Source organism: Canis lupus, unplaced genomic scaffold (genome assembly GCF_011100685.1).
Source record: "Canis lupus familiaris isolate Mischka breed German Shepherd unplaced genomic scaffold, alternate assembly UU_Cfam_GSD_1.0 chrUn_S367H527, whole genome shotgun sequence".
Taxonomy (NCBI): Eukaryota; Metazoa; Chordata; class Mammalia; order Carnivora; family Canidae; genus Canis; species Canis lupus.
The window spans coordinates 20,922-42,231 of NW_023331294.1; the positions used below are offsets into that span (position 1 = coordinate 20,922).

General features: G+C 38.3%; 1 protein-coding gene across 3 annotated transcripts in view; it reads left to right on the plus strand.

Annotated features, from left to right (window-relative positions):
- LOC119879181 (ankyrin repeat domain-containing protein 26-like) overlaps window positions 1-21,158 on the plus strand; it is a 41,904-nt gene extending 20,746 nt beyond the window's left edge. Inside the window, exons 4-8 of one of the 3 annotated variants that reach the window (XM_038589591.1) lie at window positions 172-465; window positions 1,737-1,951; window positions 3,841-4,069; window positions 19,687-19,732; window positions 20,908-21,158. In XM_038589591.1, coding sequence (XP_038445519.1) covers window positions 172-465; window positions 1,737-1,951; window positions 3,841-4,069; window positions 19,687-19,732; window positions 20,908-20,921 — 798 coding nt within the window. In that variant the 3' untranslated portion in view covers window positions 20,922-21,158. The remainder of the gene's footprint in view (window positions 1-171; window positions 466-1,736; window positions 1,952-3,840; window positions 4,070-19,686; window positions 19,733-20,907) is intronic. The other 2 variants (XM_038589592.1, XM_038589593.1) reach the window with 2 other exon arrangements.
- The last annotated feature ends 152 nt before the right edge of the window (window positions 21,159-21,310 follow it).

Genomic DNA, 21,310 nt, shown 5'->3' on the forward strand with positions numbered 1-21,310 from the left:
AGCACCTGGCTGACTCAGTAGAGCATATGACTCTTGATCTTGACGTTATGAATTCGAGCCTACGGTTCAGTACAGAGACTTAAACATAAAATGTTTTTTAAAATGTTGGTTATAGTTTTGAGTTAAACTAATTTCATTCCATTTCCGAACTGTATTGTTCTATTCATGCAGATTGGTGATCTTAGAGCAAGATTGGAAACTGAATCTTCAAGATGTATAGACCTGGATGCAAAAAATCAAGTTCTTCAACAGGAGTTATTATCTATGAAAGCAACAGAGAGGGAATGTGAAAAACTAAAACAGATTAAAAAGAACTTGGAAGAAAAAGTAGTAAACCTCAGAAGTCATGCAGAAGTCAATGTGGTACAAGGCATTCAAGTAGAAAAGTATTATAAATGGGAGATTGACCAGAGAGTAAGATTGATTGTAGAAGAAAGATTAAAAGAAGTCAATCTATTTTTACAGGTTAGTTTATTGATCTGTGATATGCTTTCATTTATTTCATTACAAATTACACTTTGGTTATATGCATTGTGTAGGTTTCCTCTGCTTCCTTTACAGCAATCTGTTTGGTATATTTCTGGAGGCATTCGTTCCTCCCTGTAAAGATTTCAGTTTTCATCATTATTCTCACTAAATTGATCTTTCAGAATGATTTATGACCAGTATGTATGAAACAAGACTATTTTTTTGAGATTTTATTTATGTATTCAGGAGATACACAGAGAGAGGAAGAGAGAAGCAGAGACACAGGCAGAGGAAGAAGCAGGTTCCATGCCAGGATCACACCCTGGGCCCCAGGCAGGTGGTAAACCGCTGAGCCACCCAGGGATCCCCTGAAACAAGACTATTAAGGGGAAAAGAAAAAATTGTGATTTAAAACTTTTACCATGGGGAAAAAAATAAAATAAAATAAAACTTTTACCATGGAGATTCCTGGGTGGCCCAGTGGTTTTAGCACCTGCATTTGACCCAGGGCGTGATCCTAGAGTCCCAGGATCGAGTCCCACATCGGGCTCCCAGGGTGGAGCCTCCTTCTCAGCCCGTGTCTCTGCCCCTCTCTCTCTCTCTGGCTTTCATGAATAAATAAAATAAAATCTTTAAAAATAAATAAATTTAAAAAAATAAAACTTTTACCATGGAGTATCTAGGTGGCTCAGTTGGTTAAGCAGCAGACTCTTGATCTCAGCTCAGGTCTTGGTCTCAGGTTTGTGAAATCAAGCCCTGCATTGGGCTCCATGTTCCATTCCTAGGTTATTCTTCCTTTTTGAAGATTTCATTTATTTATTTATTTCCTTATTATTGAACATGAGCAGGGGGATTGGCAGAGGGGGAGAGACAGAGAGACAGAGAGACAGAATGAATCCTGGGTAGACTCCATACTGGGTACGACACAGGGCTTGGCCTCAGGACCTCTGACTGAGAACATGCTCTGAGCAGAAATCAAGAAACAGGTTATTCTCAAGTTGTATTATGCACTTTTTAAAATTTTTAATTGATTCTCTTGTTCTTTGAAGTATCAGATTGCATGAGTACTAATATAAGAATGATTAAACTTTATTTTTATCATTCAGATTCAATTCAGGTGACATTGGTGATAAATATTTTACACTTCAGCTTTTTTTTACACATTTAAAATTGCTCTCTGAATCATTGAGTCCCAACTGAAGGAAAGAAATATACTATAATTACTCAAGTTTTAGCTGTTTTAAAACTGTGCTTTTAATTTGCTTTAGAGACAAGCAGCATCTCAAGAAAACTTAGAGCAGTTAAGAGCAAGTCATGATGCTTCAATAAGAAGTCAAGTGGCACTCAGAATTAAAGAGCTGGAATCTGAACTTCAATCCCAAATAAGAAATTCTCAGGAACTTAAAATAGAATTGGAAAAGTACAGGCAACTCTACCTAGAAGAATCAGAAATGCGAATGTCATTGACAAAAAAACTGAGCAAGTAAGTTAAAACAGAATCAATGAAAATAGATTTAGCTTATTGATTTGCCTCTAAAGCATAATTTTTATGGAGATGGGTTCATGAGATTAGTAGGAAGTGAAAGCCAACTGGATAGTATAATTTTGGAAAATAACGTTTGTAAATAAACTTACCATTTTATGTTCATCCAGGATAGTTTGCCTCTCTCCTCTTTTTGTGTGTGTGTGTGGGGGGGGTATATGATTTTACTTTTTCCCGTTAATATTTTCAGTTACTCTATCTTGTTGTCTTTACAAACTAATTGTTTAAAACTTTATAATTTAGACAGCATATTATTTTTTTAAAGTTGATATATTTTATTTAACACAATACGTCAAAAAATATCCTTTCAACTTGTGATCAATATAAAATTATTACTGAGATATTTCATATTTTTTTCATTCGAAGTCTTAAAAATCCAGCATGTATTTTACAATTATGGTATATTTCAATTAGAACACTAAATTTTCATTGGGAATACGTGTCTATATTTAAACTTCATAAAATTTATAGTGGAAAGAGCAGATTCACATACCTGCATCTTTACAACCCTACTTAAAAGGTTTTTTGTTTTGTTTTGTTTTTTTTGGAGTTCAATTTGCCAACATGTTGCATAACAATTTGCCAACATATTACATAACAACCAGTGCTCATCCCGCCCAAGTGTCCCCCTCAGTACCCATCACCCAGTCACCCCAACCCCCTGCTCACCTCCCTTTCCACCATCCCTTGTTTGTTTCCCAGAGTTAGGTGTGTCTCGTGTTTTGTCACCGTCACTGATATTTTCACTCATTTTCTCTCCTTTCCCTTTATTCCCTTTCACTAATTTTTATATTCCCTAAATGAATGAGACCATATAATATTTGTCCTTTTCCGATTGATTTATTTCACTCAGCATAATACCCTCCCCTCCAGTTCCATCCACATCGAAGCAAATAGTGGGTATATAGACAGCATATTACTATAAAATTTTTTGTCAGAATTACCCTAAATAGAAATATTCATGAGTTCATTTTTGGAAGATTACACCTTTAACCCAAAAGATCAAGTGCCAATACTATACAGGTTGGTAAATTAACTTTCTTGATTGTGTCTTTGGTATTATTACTAGAGAGCCTGAGGGTGGGGGAAACCTTTGTATGTTTTCTACTTTATATAAAAGTATACATGTGAAACAGAGAAAGATTCACACTGGGGTGAAAGGCAGTATAAATCCCAACGTGGCTAAAAATAGCATCATGGTGGGCATGAGGGGGTGTGTGGAAGACAAAAAGGGCAGATTCTACTTCCAGGGCCTTGGTAAGTGTGTTATCAGCTAATTGCCTCTGGAGCTGTTTCGGTCCTTCTGATCACTGCTCTGCCATCTACCTGGCCCCTAGAGGTTGTTGGTCTGAGGTATTCCTCGGTGCGAAACCCTCAATTTCTCTGAGGCAATGAGTAAAATGTACAAGAGTGGTGAAAGCACATCCTTGAAAATGTCTTTGAGGGATGGTTTATTTTTATGTTCAAACTGGTTTACTAAATACAAATATGTGTAACGGCATTCTCCAGAATCTTGTAATTACAGCCATTCCAGAAGGTAGCAAGTATTACCTGTCAATCCATGTACATCACTGTCAGCCATTTCTTTCCCTCCCCTAATTTGAATTTCTTGTTAGTTAGTTATCCCTGGAATCATATATACTCCTTTGGAATAATTTTAAACCTATAAATATATATAGTAGCTCTGCTCTGTCACATTTTCAGTGTTAAAACACTGTTTACTGGCACATTCTGTTTGCTATTATGGAAACTTAAAAAAATGCAGGTCATGCAGGAATGATTTGGGTAGAAATAAAATACTAAGCACTTGTGTTGTGTAATCTTCACAGGACTAATGAGAGGCTGGCAGATATCACTACCAAATATCTGGTGGAGAGACAGCAGAACAGACCTTTCCACAGCACTCTTACTATGGGACCAGTCTTGGAAGGGCCTTCTGTTGGAAATTTGACTAGTAGTTTACTGCTGGATAGAAATGTTACTCCAAGAGAAAATGTAATGATTCCTACCTCAAGGCCGCAGACTTCAGTTAGCAGCATTGAAACTCACTTGTTCAAGGTTAGTTATATTATCTTTCTTTTCTTGAGTTTCAGATTTCCAATAAAATTTTTGTTTTTAATTTGGTGAAATTCTGAGTTAACTGAATAATACTCATTAAGTAAAAGTTATACTGGTTTGTGCTAATAAGGAAATGGGACAGAAATTTTATGGTATTTTTTTAAGCTCCTGGAGCTCTTATTGTCAAGAGATACCTATTATTAACTTTATTCAATAAATACCACTAAACTGACACATTTTATCTTCTTTATGTATCTGAGAGAGAAGAGAGTGTGCCCATGAGTGGGGAGAGAGGTAGAGGGAGGGGGAGAATCTCAAGCAGGCTCCCCACTGAGTGTGGAGCCTGACTCAGGGCTTGATCCCATGACTCCGAGATGATGATCTGAGCTGGAATCAAGAGTTGGATGCTTAACCAACTGAGTTCCCAAGGCACCCCCAAACAGACCCATTTCCTTGAAAAGCTATGTTAAATTGGATTTTGGAAAGTAAATATTATTACCTACTAACCCAAAGTACACTTAGATGCTTTGACTTATTCTCTGATTAGCAATAGTTTATAATATGTTTAAAGTTTGCTGTAACCCAGTTTTCCACCCCTATGCATAAGTGAATGATTAGAATCCAAACGCTTAACCATGTAGGGATATTTATGATTTTAACGATTCCACGGTAAGTCCTTTTTATGAATTAAATAAACTTGTAACACTAAATTGATAGTTCTATGTTTTGGGGGCACCCGTATGACTGAGTGGTTTAGCATGTATCTGCCTTTGGCTCAGGTCATGATCCAGGGGTCCTGGGATTGAGTCACGCAACAGGATCCCCATAGGGAGCCTGCTTCTCCCTCTGCCTATGTCTGTGCTTCTCTCTCTGTACTTTTTATGAATAAATAAATAAAACAGTTTAAAAAATGTTGTAAGTTTTGGCATTTTCTTACATGAGAGCACATCCCTAATTGCTTTCTTATAACACCTTTTTTTTTAACTTATATTACTTCTATTTCAATTTTTATAAAATGGCTTGCTGAGCAACTGTAGAGATTTTCTAAATAAGTAAGTCAAAGAAATATTTGATTCTTTCTTTTTTTTTGTTTTGAGAGAGAGAGAGAGAGAGAAAATGAAGGAAAGCAAGCAGGTGGTAAAGGGCAATGGGAAAGAGAGAAGAGAGACTCTTAGGCAGGCTCCATGCTCAGAGTGGAGCCGGATCTCATGACCCTAAGATCATGACCTGGGCCAAAATCAAGATTCTGACACTTAACTGACTGTGCCACCCAGGCACCCCACAAATAATTGGATATTTCAAATGAAATTCACATATATTTACCTTGATGCCATCACTTGAATGATTGATGACTAAGATGGCAGTGATAGGGAGCCTTTAATAACAACCCATTTCCATTATGTATCATTGTTGTTAAAATACCCATTTCAATCAATGCACATAGGCTTATGATTTTGATAGTATATTCGTGGTTTTATTAATGTAGAAAAATGTAGCATAGACTCATGTTAAATGAAGCCTTAGTCTTGTTCTTTCATTCGACTTCCTTGTTTTCTTGCTCTATTCTCTTCTGATTCAATGACTTTTAGTATTATGTTTGGATGCTTTTCTTCCTTTTGTGTATCCGTTATAAATATTTGGTTTGTGATTACCATGAAGTTCATATATAACATCCTGTGTATGTATAGCAATCTCTTTTAAGTTGATGGTTACTTCAGTTCAAACAGATTTTAAAAACACTGCATTTTTACACTCTGCCTTGTTTTATAAATTTGATGTCATAGTTTACACCTTTGTATTTTGTGTATCCCTTAACTAGTTACTGTAGATATAATAGATATTATTCCTTTTGTCTTGTAACCCTCATACTGGCTTTATAAAAATGATTGGTCTATTACCTTTACTGTATGTTTGTTTTTATGATAAAACTGTCTCATTATTTTCTTATTTCTAGTTATGGTCTTTCTTTCTTTCTTTCTTTCTTTCTTTGAGAGCAGAGTGAGTGAGAACACAAGTGAAGGGGAGGGAGGGGCAGAGGGAGAGGGAGAAGCAGGCTCCTCTCTGAGCAGGGAACAGGGAGTCCCTTGCAGAGCTTGATCCCAGGGTCCTGGAAGACTCTTCACTGACAGCCGTCCAGGTACCCTGGCCTTTTCTGATTAAAGAAGTCCTTTTAACATCTCTTATAAGACCTATTTAGTGGTGATGAACTTCTTTAAGTTTTGTGTGGGAAACTCTTTATCTTTCTTTCAGTTCTGAATTATAAACCTGCCAAAAATATCCTAGGTTTTTTCCTCTTAGCACTTGGAAAATATCATGTGACAATTTCTTTTCTTTTTTTTTAACTTTCTTTTTATATGATAAATTTCTTTTTTATTGGTGTTCAATTTACCAACATACAGAATAACACCCAGTGCTCATCCCGTCAAGTGCCCCCCTCAGTGCCCATCACCCATTCACCCCCATCCCCTGCCCTCCTCCCCTTCCACCACCCCTAGTTCATTTCCCAGAGTTAGGAGTCTTCACGTTCTGTCTCCCTTTCTGATATTTCCTACCCATTTCTTCTCCCTTCCCTTCCATTCCCTTTCACTATTATTTATATTCCCCAAATGAATGAGACCATATAATGTTTGTCCTTCTCCGATTTTTATTGGAGTTCAATTTGCCAACATTTAGCATAACACCCAGTGCTCATCCCAAGTGCCCCGCGCAGTGCCTATCACCCAGTCACCCCAACCCCCCGCCCACCTCCCCTTACACTACACCTTGTTCATTTGCCAGAGTTAGGTGTCTCTCATGTTTTGTCACCCTCAGCGATATTTTCACTCATTTTCTCTCCCTTTATTCCCTTTCACTAAATTTTATATTCCCCAAATGAATGAGACCATTATAATGTCTGTCCTTCTCCGATGGACTTATTTCACTCAGCACAATACCCTTGAGGTCCCTCCACGTTGAAGCAAACGGTGGGTATTTGTCGTTTCTAATGGCTGAGTAATATTCCATTGTATACGTAGACCACATCTTCTTTATCCATTCATCTTTCGATGGGCACCGAGGCTCCTTCCACAGTTTGGCTATTGGGGACATTGCCGCTAGAAACATCGGGGTGCAGGTGTCCTGCTGTTTCACTGCATCTGTATCTTTGAGGTAAATCCCCAGCAGTGCAATTGCTGGGTCGTAGGGCAGGTCTATTTTTAACTCTTTGAGGAACCTCCACACAGTTTTCCAGAGTGCATGCCACAGTTTTGGCTGAAAAATCCACTGATATCCCTGTAGTGGTTCGCTTTGATATAACTAATTGCTTTTCCTTTTCTTTTCTTTTCTTTTCTTTTCTTTTCTTTTCTTTTCTTTTCTTTTCTTTTCTTTTCTTTTTTTCTGCTTTTAAGATTCTCCTTTTCTCTTTCATTTTTGACTTGTTATTATGTGTCTTGGTGTGAAACTCTTTGGGTTCCTTTTATTTGGGACTGGCAATGCTTCCTGGGCCTGGAGGCCTGTTTTCTTCCCCAGGTTAGGGAAGTTTTTAGGTATTCTTTCTTCAAATAAGTTCTTCACCCTTTTCTCTCTTCTTTTTCTGGGACCTCTCTAATGTGAGTTTTATTATACTTGATGCTATTCCAGAGGTCCCTGTATCTTAATTTTTCAAATTATTTCTTCTTTTTGCTTTTCAGCTTGGATGATTTTTACTACCCTTTCTTGCAGATTGCTGATCTGTTCTTCACATCTTTTAATCTGCTGTCGATTGTGTCTGGTGTATTTTTCATTTCAGTTATTGTATTCTTCAGCCCTAATTGGTTCTTTTGTATATTTTCTCTTTGTTGAAGTTCTCACTGAATCCGTCCATTCTTCCAAGTTTGCTGAGCATCTCTGTGACCATTACTTTGAACTCTTTATCAGGCTGACTCCTTATCTCTGTTTCATTTCGTTGTTTTTCTGAGGTTCTATCTCGTGGCCTTGTTCTTTCATTTAGAACATACTCCTCTGTCTCCTCGTTTTGTCTGACTTTCTCTGCTTGTTTCTAAAATTGTTCTTTCCAACTTTTCCCTCTTCAAAATATGTTGCTTTGAACAATGAATGTTAGTTATAAAGTCAAGCAAGAAGGAACATTTTTCAAAGTATTGTCTGGTCATTTCTCTCATTGGAGCTGTGGTGGGGTAGGTGGCAGAGGACAGTGCTCTTCTTTTTCTGAGTTCAGAGCACAGGAGTCAGGCAGATGGAGTTAAACTTAGTAGCCTTTGTTACTAATACATGCTAACAGATTGGAGGATGTGGTTTGGGTGGGTATGTAGCCACAGTGGGCTTCCCAATTCTTTATCCCAAATTAGGCACTTCCCCACACAGTTGTAAATGGAGGAAACAAATGTTTGATGCCCATCCCACGAAGATGAGAGCAGACCTGAATTCATGTTACCATGGGTGAGCACATCTTTTCAAAAAAGAGATTTGGAATCTCCTAAGCACTGCCTAGTGCCTTCTCCCCAATTCACTCATTAGGCAAATCTCCCTTCCTGCTGTGAGGGAGGTAGAGATAAATCCACTTGTGGGTAATGATGGTTTACCTCTAATTTCTGACTGGATTTAAATTAAAGTTAGTCCTGTCTTTTGTACATACCAACTCTCATAATGATGAGAGGTTGGACAGAGCATACTAGGTGGTAAAGAGAAGTCTGTTTTGTGTTTAATAATCCACAACATAGATAACTCATTTGTTGATTGATTTTGGTAAACCAAGTTTTATCTGGAGGAAAAGAATAATTCTTTCCAGGAAGAGTTTCCTCCATTTCAGCCTCTTTGGTTCAACTAAAGATTTTCTCCTTCAAGTTCCGTGTCTTGTGGTTTAAAAAATTTGTGCTTATAAATGCAGTCTATTAACTGTTCCCAATAGGAGTAAAGATCATTTCCATTGCTGTATTTTTATTCATAAAACATTAAAATTTATAATTTAAATTACACTTTAGACTTTAAAATTTATAATTTAATTAGAAAGCTGTTTTGTGCCTCATGCCTAGTCGTTATTGAGCCACATGACAAACTTTTATGTGTTCATTTTCAGTCAGTTATAGTTAAAAATGTAGGTATTTTTCCTGAAGATGATGAAGTAACTGGCATAAAAACTCTCAGCTCAGGAGGACCTAAAGCACATTCCTGGCCTGCAACTCTTTGGTCTTTTGACCTGAGGCAAACTGCAATCTTTCTGAGGCCTTCTTGTCTCTTATGTAAAATTAGGGACTTTGGGATCCCTGGGTGGCGCAGCAGTTTGGCGTCTGCCTTTGACCCATGGCGTGATCCTGGAGACCCGGGATCGAATCCCACATCAGGCTCCCAGTGCATGGAGCCTGCTTCTCCCTCTGCCTGTGTCTCTGTCTCTCTCTCTCTGTGACTATCATAAATAAATAAAAATTAAAATAAAAAAATTAGGGACTTTGACTAAATTAGTGACTACCTTTTGGAAAACAATATTTTTTTCAAAGAATGGAACTTAATTTGTTTTTGTTTTGTTTTGTTTTTTTGTTTGTTTCTGTTTTTGCATTAAACTGTATTATACAAAACCGAGACCAGTGGAGCTGTGTAGCTAAAAGAGAGATGAGACTACAGCTGGAGACTTTTGTCCCTCAATCCTACAGTATCCCCAATGGAACCTTAGATTTCTATGATTGGTAGTTTGGAAACAAACTGTTATGAGAAAATCCTTCTAATTAATGAGTCTTCGAATTAAAATTTGCTGATACGTTGTTTTTATGTGTATAATTTTCTTACCCTCTTATGTTTTTGATAAATGGAAAAGTATAAATAAAATTGCAAATATGTTCTCTTTATTAATGGATTGCAAGCTATTTCTACCATCTAACTCAATTCTCACCTGGAAATAAACCAGGGTCACAGAAGCAAGTATTTAGGAAAAGACTTTTGGCGAAAAGATCATTATATTCCTTTGATCGTTCCTTAAGGAAATGAAGGCAGGCACTTAAGTGACTGGGCCACCTAGGCACCACTTAGTACCGTATTTAGACCCTATTTTGGGAATTCAATGAGAGGATGCCTTTTATAAGAAATAAGAGCATTCTAGATGGGAATATTTGTAATGCACATTTGATCCTTGACCAACATGGAATTGAAGCTGCAGGTCTAGTTAGCCTACACATGGACTTTCTTGGCTGTTGTGTTGTACTGTATTTTCTCTTATGTTTTTCTCAATAACCTTTTTTTCTCTAGCTTACTTTATTTTAAGAATATATTATATAACACATGTAATGTACAAACCATGTATTAATGGACTGTGTTATTGGTAAGGCTTCCCATCAACAGTAGGTTATTAGTAATTAAATTTTGGGAGAATCAGAAATTATACAGAGTTTTGACTGCACGGGGGTAAGTGCACCTAACCACTGTGTTGCTCAAAGGTCAACTGTAGTCTGAAATATTCCTAAATATTTCATAATTAAGTAGATAATGATAACTATAGTAAGTCAGGTGCTTCAAAAATTGGTCCTAATTCATAGAAAGGAAACAAAGTTACAGTTAAAATTTCTTTTCCTTGTTTCTAATTCTAGAAACGTATCAATGCGAAACTAAGTTGGAAAACTAGTGCTAGCTTATATTTTTTCCTTTCCTGAAGCAGATTTTCTGAAATCTCTGTGTTCACATGAAAAGAAGTACATCAGTCATCATATAGATAACAAAATAGTTTTACTCAATATTACCGGGAGAAATTCCACATGACTTTATGTAGTCCCACTTCCATTGTTTTATGTATTTAAGAGTCTGTGCTGAAAAATAGAGCATACAACATACCTCAAGATTTTGTTGAGTGCAAAATCAAAAGTGCAAAAGTGCAAAAGTGGAAAGTTCATTCGGAGGAATAATTTATTAAACAAATGATTAATCTCTCATAAAGGGCACTTTTTCTGAAAATCACAAACTATTAAAGTGTAAAATGACTCTTGTTTACAATTTTGTAACAGAAGTTACAAAGATCCTTCAGAAGTTATGTATATTCTTTTATTTCACATTCCTAGCTCCATTGGTTTCTTTACTATTTTTTATTTAAATTCAATTAACTAGCTTATAATGTTACGATATATATATCATGCCCGGAGCCAAAGGCCTACTCTCAGCCACTGAGCCACCCAGGGGTCCCAAGATTTAATTATTTATTGGCTGAGTAATATTCTGTTCTCTCTCTCCCTCCCTCTCTCTCTCTGTCTAATAAATAGATACTTATTTATTTATATCTACATCACATCTTCTTTATGCATACCTCTTTCAAAGAACATCCATATCTCTCAGGTTGGCTATTGAGGATATTACTGGTATAAACATATGGGTGCAGGTGCCCCTTTGGATCCCGACCAAAGTGATCTTCGGGATTCATACCTTCTAGCGCAATTGCTGGGTTTTACATAGGTAGCTCCTTTTTCAACTCTTTGAGGAACCTCCGGTACTGATTTCCAGAGGAGCTGCACCAGGTTGTATTCTCACCAACATCATAAGAGGATCCCCCTTTCTCTGCATTCCCGCCAACATCTGTCATTTCCAGACTTGCTAATTTTGGCCATTATGAAAGGTGTGAGGGGGAAACTCACCGTGGTTTTGATTTGTATTTCTCTAGTGCCAGCTGATGTTGAGCATGTTTTCATGTGTCTGTTGGCCATATGTATGTCTTCTTTGGAGACATGTCCTTTCATTTCTTCTGCCCATTTCTTCATTGGGTTATCTTTCTTTGGGTGTTGACTTTGATCAGCTCTTTATAGACTTTGCATACCAGCCTTTTATCTGATAAGGCATTTGCAAACACCTTCTCCCATTCTGTCAGTTGTCTTTTGGTTTTGTCAACTGTTTCCTTGCTGTGCAAAAGCTTTTTATCTTGATGAATTCCCAGTAGGTCATTTTGGGATCTGGTGACATGTTCTAGCAAGAAGTTGCGGCAGCCGAGGTCACAGAGGTTGCTGGCTGTGTTCTCCTCTAGGATTTTGATGGATTCCTATCTCACATTTGGGTGTTTCATCCATTTTGACTCTATTTTTGTGTATAGCATAAGAAAATGGTCCCGTTTTATTCTTCTACATGTGGTGGTCTGATTTCCCACACCATTTGTTGAAGAGACTGCTTTGTCTCCATTGGATTTTCTTTCCAGTATTGTTGAAGAGGAGTGGACCATAGAGTTGAGGGTCCACTTCTGGGTTTTCTCTTCTGGGCCATTGATCGACATGTCTGCTTTTGTGCCAGTACCATACTGTCTTGTTGATCACAGCTTTAAAATAGAGCTTGAAGTCCGGCTTGTAATGCCACCAGCTATGGCTACCTCTATCAACATATGTTTGGCTATTCGGGGTCTTCTAAGGTTCCAAACAAATCTTACCGTTATTTACTCCAGCTGTATAAAAGGAGTTGGTAGTATTTTGATAGAGATTGCATTGAATATATAGATTGATGGAGCTAGCATAAACATTTTAACAATATTTAATTCTTTCAATCCATGAGCATGGAATGTATTTCCAGTTCTTTACACCTTTCTCAATTTCTTTCCAGAATGTCCTGTCATCTTCAGAGTATAGATCCTTTGTCTCTCTGGGTAGGTTTATTCCTAGGCATCTTATGGTGTTTGCTGCAATGGTCAATGGAATCGACTCCTCAGTTTCTCTTTCTTCCATCTCATTGTTAGTGTATAGAAATGCAACTGATTTCTGTGCATGGATTTCCTATCCTGCTGCTTTGCTGAATTCAGGAAAGGGTCCTAGCAACGTTGGGGTGGAGTCTTTTGGGTTTTCCACATAGGATATCATGTCCTCTGAGAAAAGTGAGAGTTTGAGTTCTTTTCTGATTCAGACGCCTTTTTATTTCTTTTTGTTGTCTAAATGCTGAGGCTATGTCGAACAACACTGGTTGTCCAGAGAGTGGACTTCCCTGTCGTGTTCCTGACCTTAGTGGCAAAGCTCTCAGTTTTTCCCCTTAAGAATGGCATCAGGTGTGGGCTTTTCGTAGATGGCTTTTATGATATTGAGATATGCTCCCCCCCCTCCCTGCACTGCGAAGAGTATTGATCCGGAAAGGGTGCTGCACTTTGTCAACTGCTTTTTCTGCATCTCTTGAGAGGATCCTATGGTTCTTATCCTTTCTTTTATTTCTGTAGTGTATCACATTGATTCATCTGCAGATGTCGAATCACCCTTGCAGCCCAGGCATAAAACCCACTTGGACATGGTGAATAATCCTTTAATGTACTGTTGAATCCTCCCAGCCAGTGTCTTGGTGAAAATTTTGGCATCCATGTTCATCAGGGATATTGGAGTGTAATTCTCCTTTTGGGTGGGGTCTTGCTCTGGTTTTGCGATCAGAGTAATGCTGGCCTCACAGAGAACGCTGGAAGGTTTCCCTTCCATTTCTAATTTTTATAAACAGCTCCGAAGAATAGATTAATTCTTCCTGGAATGTGTGGTAGAATTCTCCTGGGAAGCCACCTGGTCCTGGACTCTTGGTTGTTGGCAGATATTTGATGAGTGCTCCCATTTCCTTGCTGGTTATGGGTCTGTTCAGGTTTCCTGTGTCTTCCTGTTTCAGTTTTGGTAGGAAGGGATCCATTTCTTCCAGATTGCTTAGTTTGTTGGCATATAGTTGCTCAGAATGTGTTCTTATAGTTGTCTGTATTTCTCTGGTGCTGGTCGTGATCTGTCTTCTTTCATTCATGATCTTATTTCCCCAGATGTGGTTTTCTTTTTTAAAATTCCCCTGGCTATTCGGGGTCTTCTGATTCCACACAAATCTTAAAATAATTTGTTGTAGCTCTCTGAAGAAAGTCCATGGTATTTTCATAGGGATTGCATTAAACGTGTAAATTGCCCTGGGTAATATTGACATTTTCACAATATTAATTCTGCCAATCCATGAGCACGGAATATTTTTCCATCTCTTTGTGTCTTCCTCAATTTCTTTCAGAAGTGTTCTATACTTTTTAGGGTATAGGTCCTTTACGTCTCTGGTTAGGTTTATTCCTAGGTATCTTATGCTTTTGGGTGCAATTGTAAATGGGATTGACTCCTTAATTTCTCTTTCTTCAGTCTCATTGTTAGTGTATAGAAATGCCATTGATTTCTGGGCATTGATTTTGTATCCTGCCACGCTGCCAAATTGCTGTATGAGTTCTATCAATCTTGGGGTGGAGGCTTTTAGGTTTTCTATGTAGAGTATCATGTCATCGGCAAAGAGGGAGAGTTTGACTTCTTTGCCAATTTGAATACCTTTAATGTCTTTTTGTTGTCTGATTGCTGAGGCTAGGACTTCCAGGACTATGTTGAATAGCAGTGGTGAGAGTAGACATCCCTGTCTTGTTCCTGATCTTAGGGGAAAGGCTCCCAGTGATTCCCCATTGAGAATGATATTTGCTGTGGTCTTTTCGTAGATGGCTTTTAAGATGTTGAAGAATGTTCCCTCTATCCCTACACTCTGAAGAGTTTTGATCAGGAATGGATGCTGTATTTTGTCAAATCCTTTCTCTGCATCTAAAGAGAGGATCATATGGTTCTTGGTTTTTCACTTGCTGATATGATAAATCACATTGATTGTTTTACGAGTGTTGAACCAGCCTTGTGTCCCGGGGATAAATCCTACTCGGTCATGGTGAATAATTTTCTTAATGTACTGTTGGATCCGATTGGCTAGTATCTTGTTGAGAATTTTTGCATCCATGTTCATCAGGGATATTGGTCTGTAATTCTTTTTGGTGGGTCTTTGTCTGGTTTTGGAATTAAGGTGATGCTGGCCTCATAGAACGAATTTGCAAGTACTCCATCCCTTTCTATCTTTCCAAACAGCTTTAGTAGAATAGGCATTGTTTCTTCTTTAAACGTTTGATAGGATTCCCCTGGGAAGCCATCTGGCCCTGGACCTTTGTGTCTTGGGAGGTTTTTGATGACTGCTTCAATTTCCTCCCTGGTTATTGGCCTGTTCAGGTTTTCTGTTTCTTCCTGTTCCAGTTTTGGTAGTTTGTGGCTTTCCAGGAATGCGTCCATTTCTTCTAGATTGCCTAATTTTTTGGCTCCGTTCTCTTTTTGATATGTCTGGCCAGGGGTTTATCGATCTTATTAATTCTGTCAAAGAACCAGCTCCTGACTTCATTGATGTGTTCTACTGTTCCTTTGGTTTCTATTTCATTGATTTCTGCTCTGATCTTTATGAATTTTCTTCTCCTGCTGGTTTTAGGCTTTAATATTCTGTTCTTTTCCAGCTCGTTTAGGTGTAGGGTTAGGTTGTGTATTTAGGACCTTTCTCATTTCTTGAGAAAGGCTTGCATTGCTATATACTATCCTCTTTCGATGACCTTTGCTGCATCCCAAATGTTTTGAGCAGTTGTGTTTCCATTTTCATTTGTTTCTATGAGGTTTTAAAATGTGCCTTACTGCCCCAGTTGGATTCTTTAACCTCTGTGTATTTGAATTCTTTCCAAATTTCCTGTCAAGATTGAGTTCCAGTTTCAAAGCATTGTGGTCTGAAAGTATGCAGGGAATGATCCCAGTCTTTTGGTACCAGTTGAGAGCTGATTTGTGACTGAGTATGTGATCTGTTGTGCAGAATGTTTGTTCCATGTGCACCCGAGAAGAATGTGTATTCTGTTGTCATAGGATGGAGTGCTCTGAAGTTATCTGTGAAGTCCATTTTGTGCAATGTGTCATTCAGAGCCCTTGCGTCCTAGTGGATCATCTGCTTAGATGATCTGGCCATTACAGTAGTGTTGTGTTAAAGTACCTACTATTATTATATGACTATCCATGTGTTCCTTTATTTTTGTTATTAATTTCTTTATAAGGTGGCCTGGGTGGCTCAGTCGGTTAAGGCTCTGCCTTTGGCTTAGGTCATGTTCTCAAGGTCCTGGGATCAAGCCCTGATCAGGCTGCCTGCTCAGTGGGGAGCCTGCTTCTCTCTTTCTTGCTGCCACTGCCTGTGTTCTCTGTGTGTGTGTGTGTGTGTGTCAAATAAATAAATAAATGAAATCTTAACAGAAAGTTGATTTATATAGTTGGCTGCTCCCACTTTAGACACATTAAAACTTATAATTGTCCAATTTTAGTTTTGGATAGACCCTTTAATTATGGCATAGTGAGTTTCTTCATCTTTTGTTGTTGTTGTTTCTTCTCTTAATGCAGTCTTTGGTTTAAAATCCAATTTGTGGGATGACCAGGTGGCTCAGTGGTTGAGCATCTGCCTTCGGCTCAGGTCATGATCTAGTCCCACATCAGGCTCCCCGCACGGAGCCTGCTTCTCCCGCTGCCTGTGCCTCTGCCTTTCGCTCTCTGTGTGTCTCTCATGAATAAATAAATAAAATCTTAAAAAAATCCAATTTGTTTGATATAAATATTGCCACTCCAGTTTTTTTTCATGTCCTTTAATATGATAAATGGTTTTCCACTCCCTCACCTTCAATGTGAAGTTGTCTTTGTGTCTAAAATGAGTCTCTTTCAGATAGCATATCAATGGGTCTTGCTTTTTTTTTTATCTACTGTGATACCCTGTGTGTTTTGGTTGGGGCATTTGACTTGTTTACATTCAGAGAAAGGATTGAAAGATATGAATGTAGTGCCATTGTATTATGTGTAAAGTCCGTGTTCTGGTCTGTGTTACTTTTGGGCTCTCTGTTTGCTTAAAGTTTCCCCTTTACCACTTCTTGCAAAGCTGTTTTAGGGATCACAAATTCTTTTAGTTTCAGTTTGTGCTGGAAGCTTTTTATCTCCCCTTGTATTTTGAATGAGAGCCTTGCTGGATAAGATTCTTGGCTGTAGACTCTTCTCCTTGAGCACCCTGAGTATATCATGCCAGCTCTCTCTGGCCTGCTAGGTCTCTTTGGATAGATCCGCTGCCAGTTGAATATTTCTCTCCTTCTTGGTTCAGGGCCTCGTGTTCCAAGCTGCTTTCAGGATTTTCTCTTTGGGTCTGAAATTTGCAAGCTTTGTTATTATATTGGAGATATTGACCTGTTTTTTTATTGATTTTGAGGAAGGTTCTCTGTGCCTCCTGGCACTTGAGCGCCTGTTTCTTTCCCCAGATGAGGGAAGATCTCTGCTATAATTTGCTCAAATATGCCTTCTGCCCCCTCCTTCCCCTCTTTTTTCTGGGATCCCCATTATTCTAACATTGTTTTGCTGTGTGGTACGAATCATCTCTCAAATTCTCCTGTCATAGTCCAGTGGTTGTTTCTCTCGCTTTTCCTCAGCTTCTTTATTCTCCATTGTTTTGTCTTCTATATCACTACTTCTCTGTGAAGCCTCATTTATCCTAGCAGTTAGAACCTTCATTTTTGATGCATCTCACTAAGATTAGCCTTTTTTATTCTCAACTTGATTAGATATCAGTTGTTTTATTTCTCCAGAAAGGCATTCTCTAATGTCCTCTGTGTTTCTTTTAAGCCCAGCTATTATCTTGATGGTCATTATTCTGAACTCTCGCTCCAGCCTCTTCCTTCTATCCATGCTGATTAGGTTCCAGGCAGTCAAGTACTACCTCTTGTTCTCTTGTGGCGGTGAGTTTTCCATCTTGTCATTCTGTCCAGAGAAGAAGAGATGAGTGAGAGAACAGAATAGAAAAAATCACGAATGACCCCAGATAAATATACACATGCTAAACAAATCAGAAGAGACCCGAAGCCAATATTTAAAGGTAAACAAAGGAGGATAAAGAATTAGAGAGATCAAGAGAGGCCAGAGCCAGTACACCGATACTATGTGAATTTTCGGGTCTTTTTGTTATGCAATTGCATCCCCAAATGGTTAAGCGGAAACCTTGTATATATACAAAATAAAATTAAATACAAGGAAAGTCTAGAATGTAAGTGGTAAAAATGGAAATTAAAAGTCAAAAATAAAAAGGGACCCCCTATTATCAGCCCCAGTTTGAACAGAACAGAGCAATAATACTATATCATAAGTTTATTTTGGTCTGTTTGTTAGAAGAAAACTAATCCCAACATGGTAAGAATGAAAAACTTCATTATATGCAAAAATAAATTAAATGCAATGAAAGGATAGGAATGGTAACTGTAAATATGAAAATTAAGGATAGATTTTCACAATATTATAATCAGACAGATGAAGAGAATAGAGCAGTATAGTAGATTCTGGTTGTATTTTAGTCTATTTCTTAGAAGGAACTACTTCCCGAAATGGTACAGAAAGAAAAACTTCAATATATACAGGAATAATATTAAGAGCAGTGAAAGGATTGAATGCAAGTGTAAAAAGGTAAATTGTAAGAGTTGATAAATGAAGAAAATGGTTGAAAGCAAAAAGAAAATTAAAATAGAAAGACTAAGGAGTCATGAGAAATAGCCATGAGTTCTGTATACTGTTTGCCCCTAGCACTGGAGTTCTGCAGCTCTGTATGATGAGTAAAGTTGGTCTTAGCAGGAAGTTGTTGCTGACCTCCTGAGGGAGAGGCCTGTTGCACTGATTCTTAGGTGTCTTTGCTTAGGGTGGGATTGCACCACCCTTGCCAGGGGGCCAGGCCAGGTAAGCAGCTCCAGATTGCTCTCTGTGGCTTTTGTTCCCTGAAGGCTTTCTGGGCAGCTTTAGAGGATGAGAATGAAAATGGTGGCCTCCTAATTTCCAGCCCTGGAATTGAAAGATCTCACTCCCTACTGTGTCTCCCTGGTTTCTGTCTGCACTCTGTATTCACCCAGCCTGTGACCAAGCATTTTTATCTCAAGCACAGACCCCCTTTCGATTTTCCAAACTTTGCAGACCCCTGTAGCTCCCATTCACACTGTGCCTCTGGGGGGAAGGAGGAGGTCTTGCCCAGTTTTTCCTGCTTGGAAAGTGGTCACCTGACTGTTCCTCGGTTTGGGGTTTATGGCAACACTGAGCTGAATGCCCACTCCTGGGCTCACTGATTGCAACTGGCTTCCCCGCTCAAACGCCTTGGCAACTGCCATACTCAGGCGCCGCCCCCATTCCTTCTGTGACCCCCCCCCCAGGGATCCTGAGACCACACTGTCCGTCCCACTTAGGATGCTGCCCCCCGTTGCCACCTGAGCATCTTTCAGACAGGGATGTCCTCACTGGAACAGACCTCTTAAAAGTTCTGGTTGTGCACTCTGCTGCTATATCACTTTCCAGGACTTGCCTTCTGGCTTCCAGAGGTTCCCTGCCGCCCTGGTTTAATCTTCTGATATATGCCTCTGATTCATTTCTCCACACCTCCTACCTTGCAGAAAGCGGTCGCTGTTCTATTTGTAGAATTGCAACAATTCTTTTCTTGGATCTCTGTCTGAGTCCACAGGTGTTCAGAATGATTTGATACCTATGTAGCTGAATCCCAGACACCAGACAAAACTAGGGTCTCCTACTCCTCCACCATCGTCCTCTTCTTCCAGAAATTCTGTATATTCGATTGATCAATATTAATTGTACTTTTTATTAGAATCCTCTAAACAGCATTATAGGTTTCTTCTCAGTTATCCAGATTAAAATAAGTAGGGATTTATTTTATTTATGTGATTAGCTTTCTATTTAAGCAAATTGTAGCTTTTACTTTCTAAAAGTATCATTTCCAGACCACGTTTCATAAGCAAATAAAATTCCTACAATAATGTCTCTTGTTTAACTTGAACATTGTAAGTAACGTTTAACTTATTTCAGATGCAGCAGATGTTGGAAGACAGTATAATCAGAGAACTAAAAGAAGGTATGTTGCCAAATTCACAAATTTAGATGGTCATTAATTTCTGAAATAAACCACAAATAGTAACTGGCATCCCTTCCCCTTGTTAAAATTTTGTCTAGATATATCTAATAAAAAATGTAAAACATAAACATAGTGAATAAGAGACTTATCCTCATTTGGTCATCGTGTTTCATACCTTTTTTATTTTTATTTTTTAAGATTTTATTTATTTATTCATGATAGCCACACAGAGAGAGACAGAGAGGCAGAGACACAGGCAGAGGGAGAAGCAGGCTCCATGCAGGGAGCCCGACGTGGGATTCGATCCCGGGTCTCCAGGATCGTGCCCTGGGCCAAAGACAGGCGCCAAACCGCTGTGCCACCCAGGGATCCCTCATACCTTTTTAAAAACCTGCAGCCTGTATGCCTGTTAGCACTTTTGGCTGTAATCTTCCTTCACTTGTGCCATCGCTATGGAACTGTCAATCTGAAAATGTGGGCGTTCTCAAATTCTTGTTTCTGCTAGTGGTAGAAGACCAAACAGACCAGACTTGTCTCAGTAATACTTAGTTAAGCAATTATATAGTTCATATAGCTGTCCCTTGACAGGTGACATTTCAATCTCCAGCCACTGGTTTTGCCATTGGGTAAAATTCCAGGTTTCTTAGCATGGAATATAAGCACCCAAATCAATTTGGTTCTTGCCACATTGGTGAGCCTTCTCTGTCGCCATTACCCTACTCTGCTGCTTTGCAGAGAGTAATCTTTCAGGTATCAGCCTTCCTATTCCCTCCACAGAAAAGCAGACAATATTGATAGAAAACCAGGATGTCCCTTCTGTGTGTTCTTATAATGTCTTGTTTTAAACCTGCCATGATATATTTGACTCTAGATATTGCCTGTTAGATTTTTCAGTTGATAGTATATGATTGTTCAGGGGTGGACTGTGCCATCAGCTTGCAATCTCATCTTGTAATGAGAAAACCAGAAGCGCTAGTGTTTATCCACAGTAGTAATTAATTCAATGGGCAATCGTGAGCAAACTTGATTTAATAGTAATCTTGTATTTTATATTGTAGTTATATGTAGATATTTTTCATCCTTTTAACACTCAGAAGATTCCAACTTTTTTTTACTAACTTCTAGTTAACTACAAAGTATTTCAGATAAAGAATATTATTCTTTCTCTTTTTCAGTTGCTCATGATTGAGAATCAGGATTCTGTAGATCTTCTCCTTTAGGACCTACTGACGAATCAAATGTAAATCAAGATCTAGTACTGCAAGCATCACGAGAATATGTAGAGATTTTGAATAGAAAGTATATGATCTGAAAGCTATATAGTAAAAGTTTATTACCTAGATGTTTAATATAACATTTTAATTGTTTCCCAGTAAATATCTGATGTACAAAAAATCTTTATTAAAGGAAATGTTGTTATATCGTGTGTAATGAAAGTTTATATATTATTTTAAGCTATGTTTCTTGGCATCTGATTAAATTTAAGCATATTTTCTACATGGAAACCAGCATTATTGAGTTTTACAGGCTCCAATCTGCCCAAGTAGATCGGACCAAGTTGTTGATAATGTTTTGGGC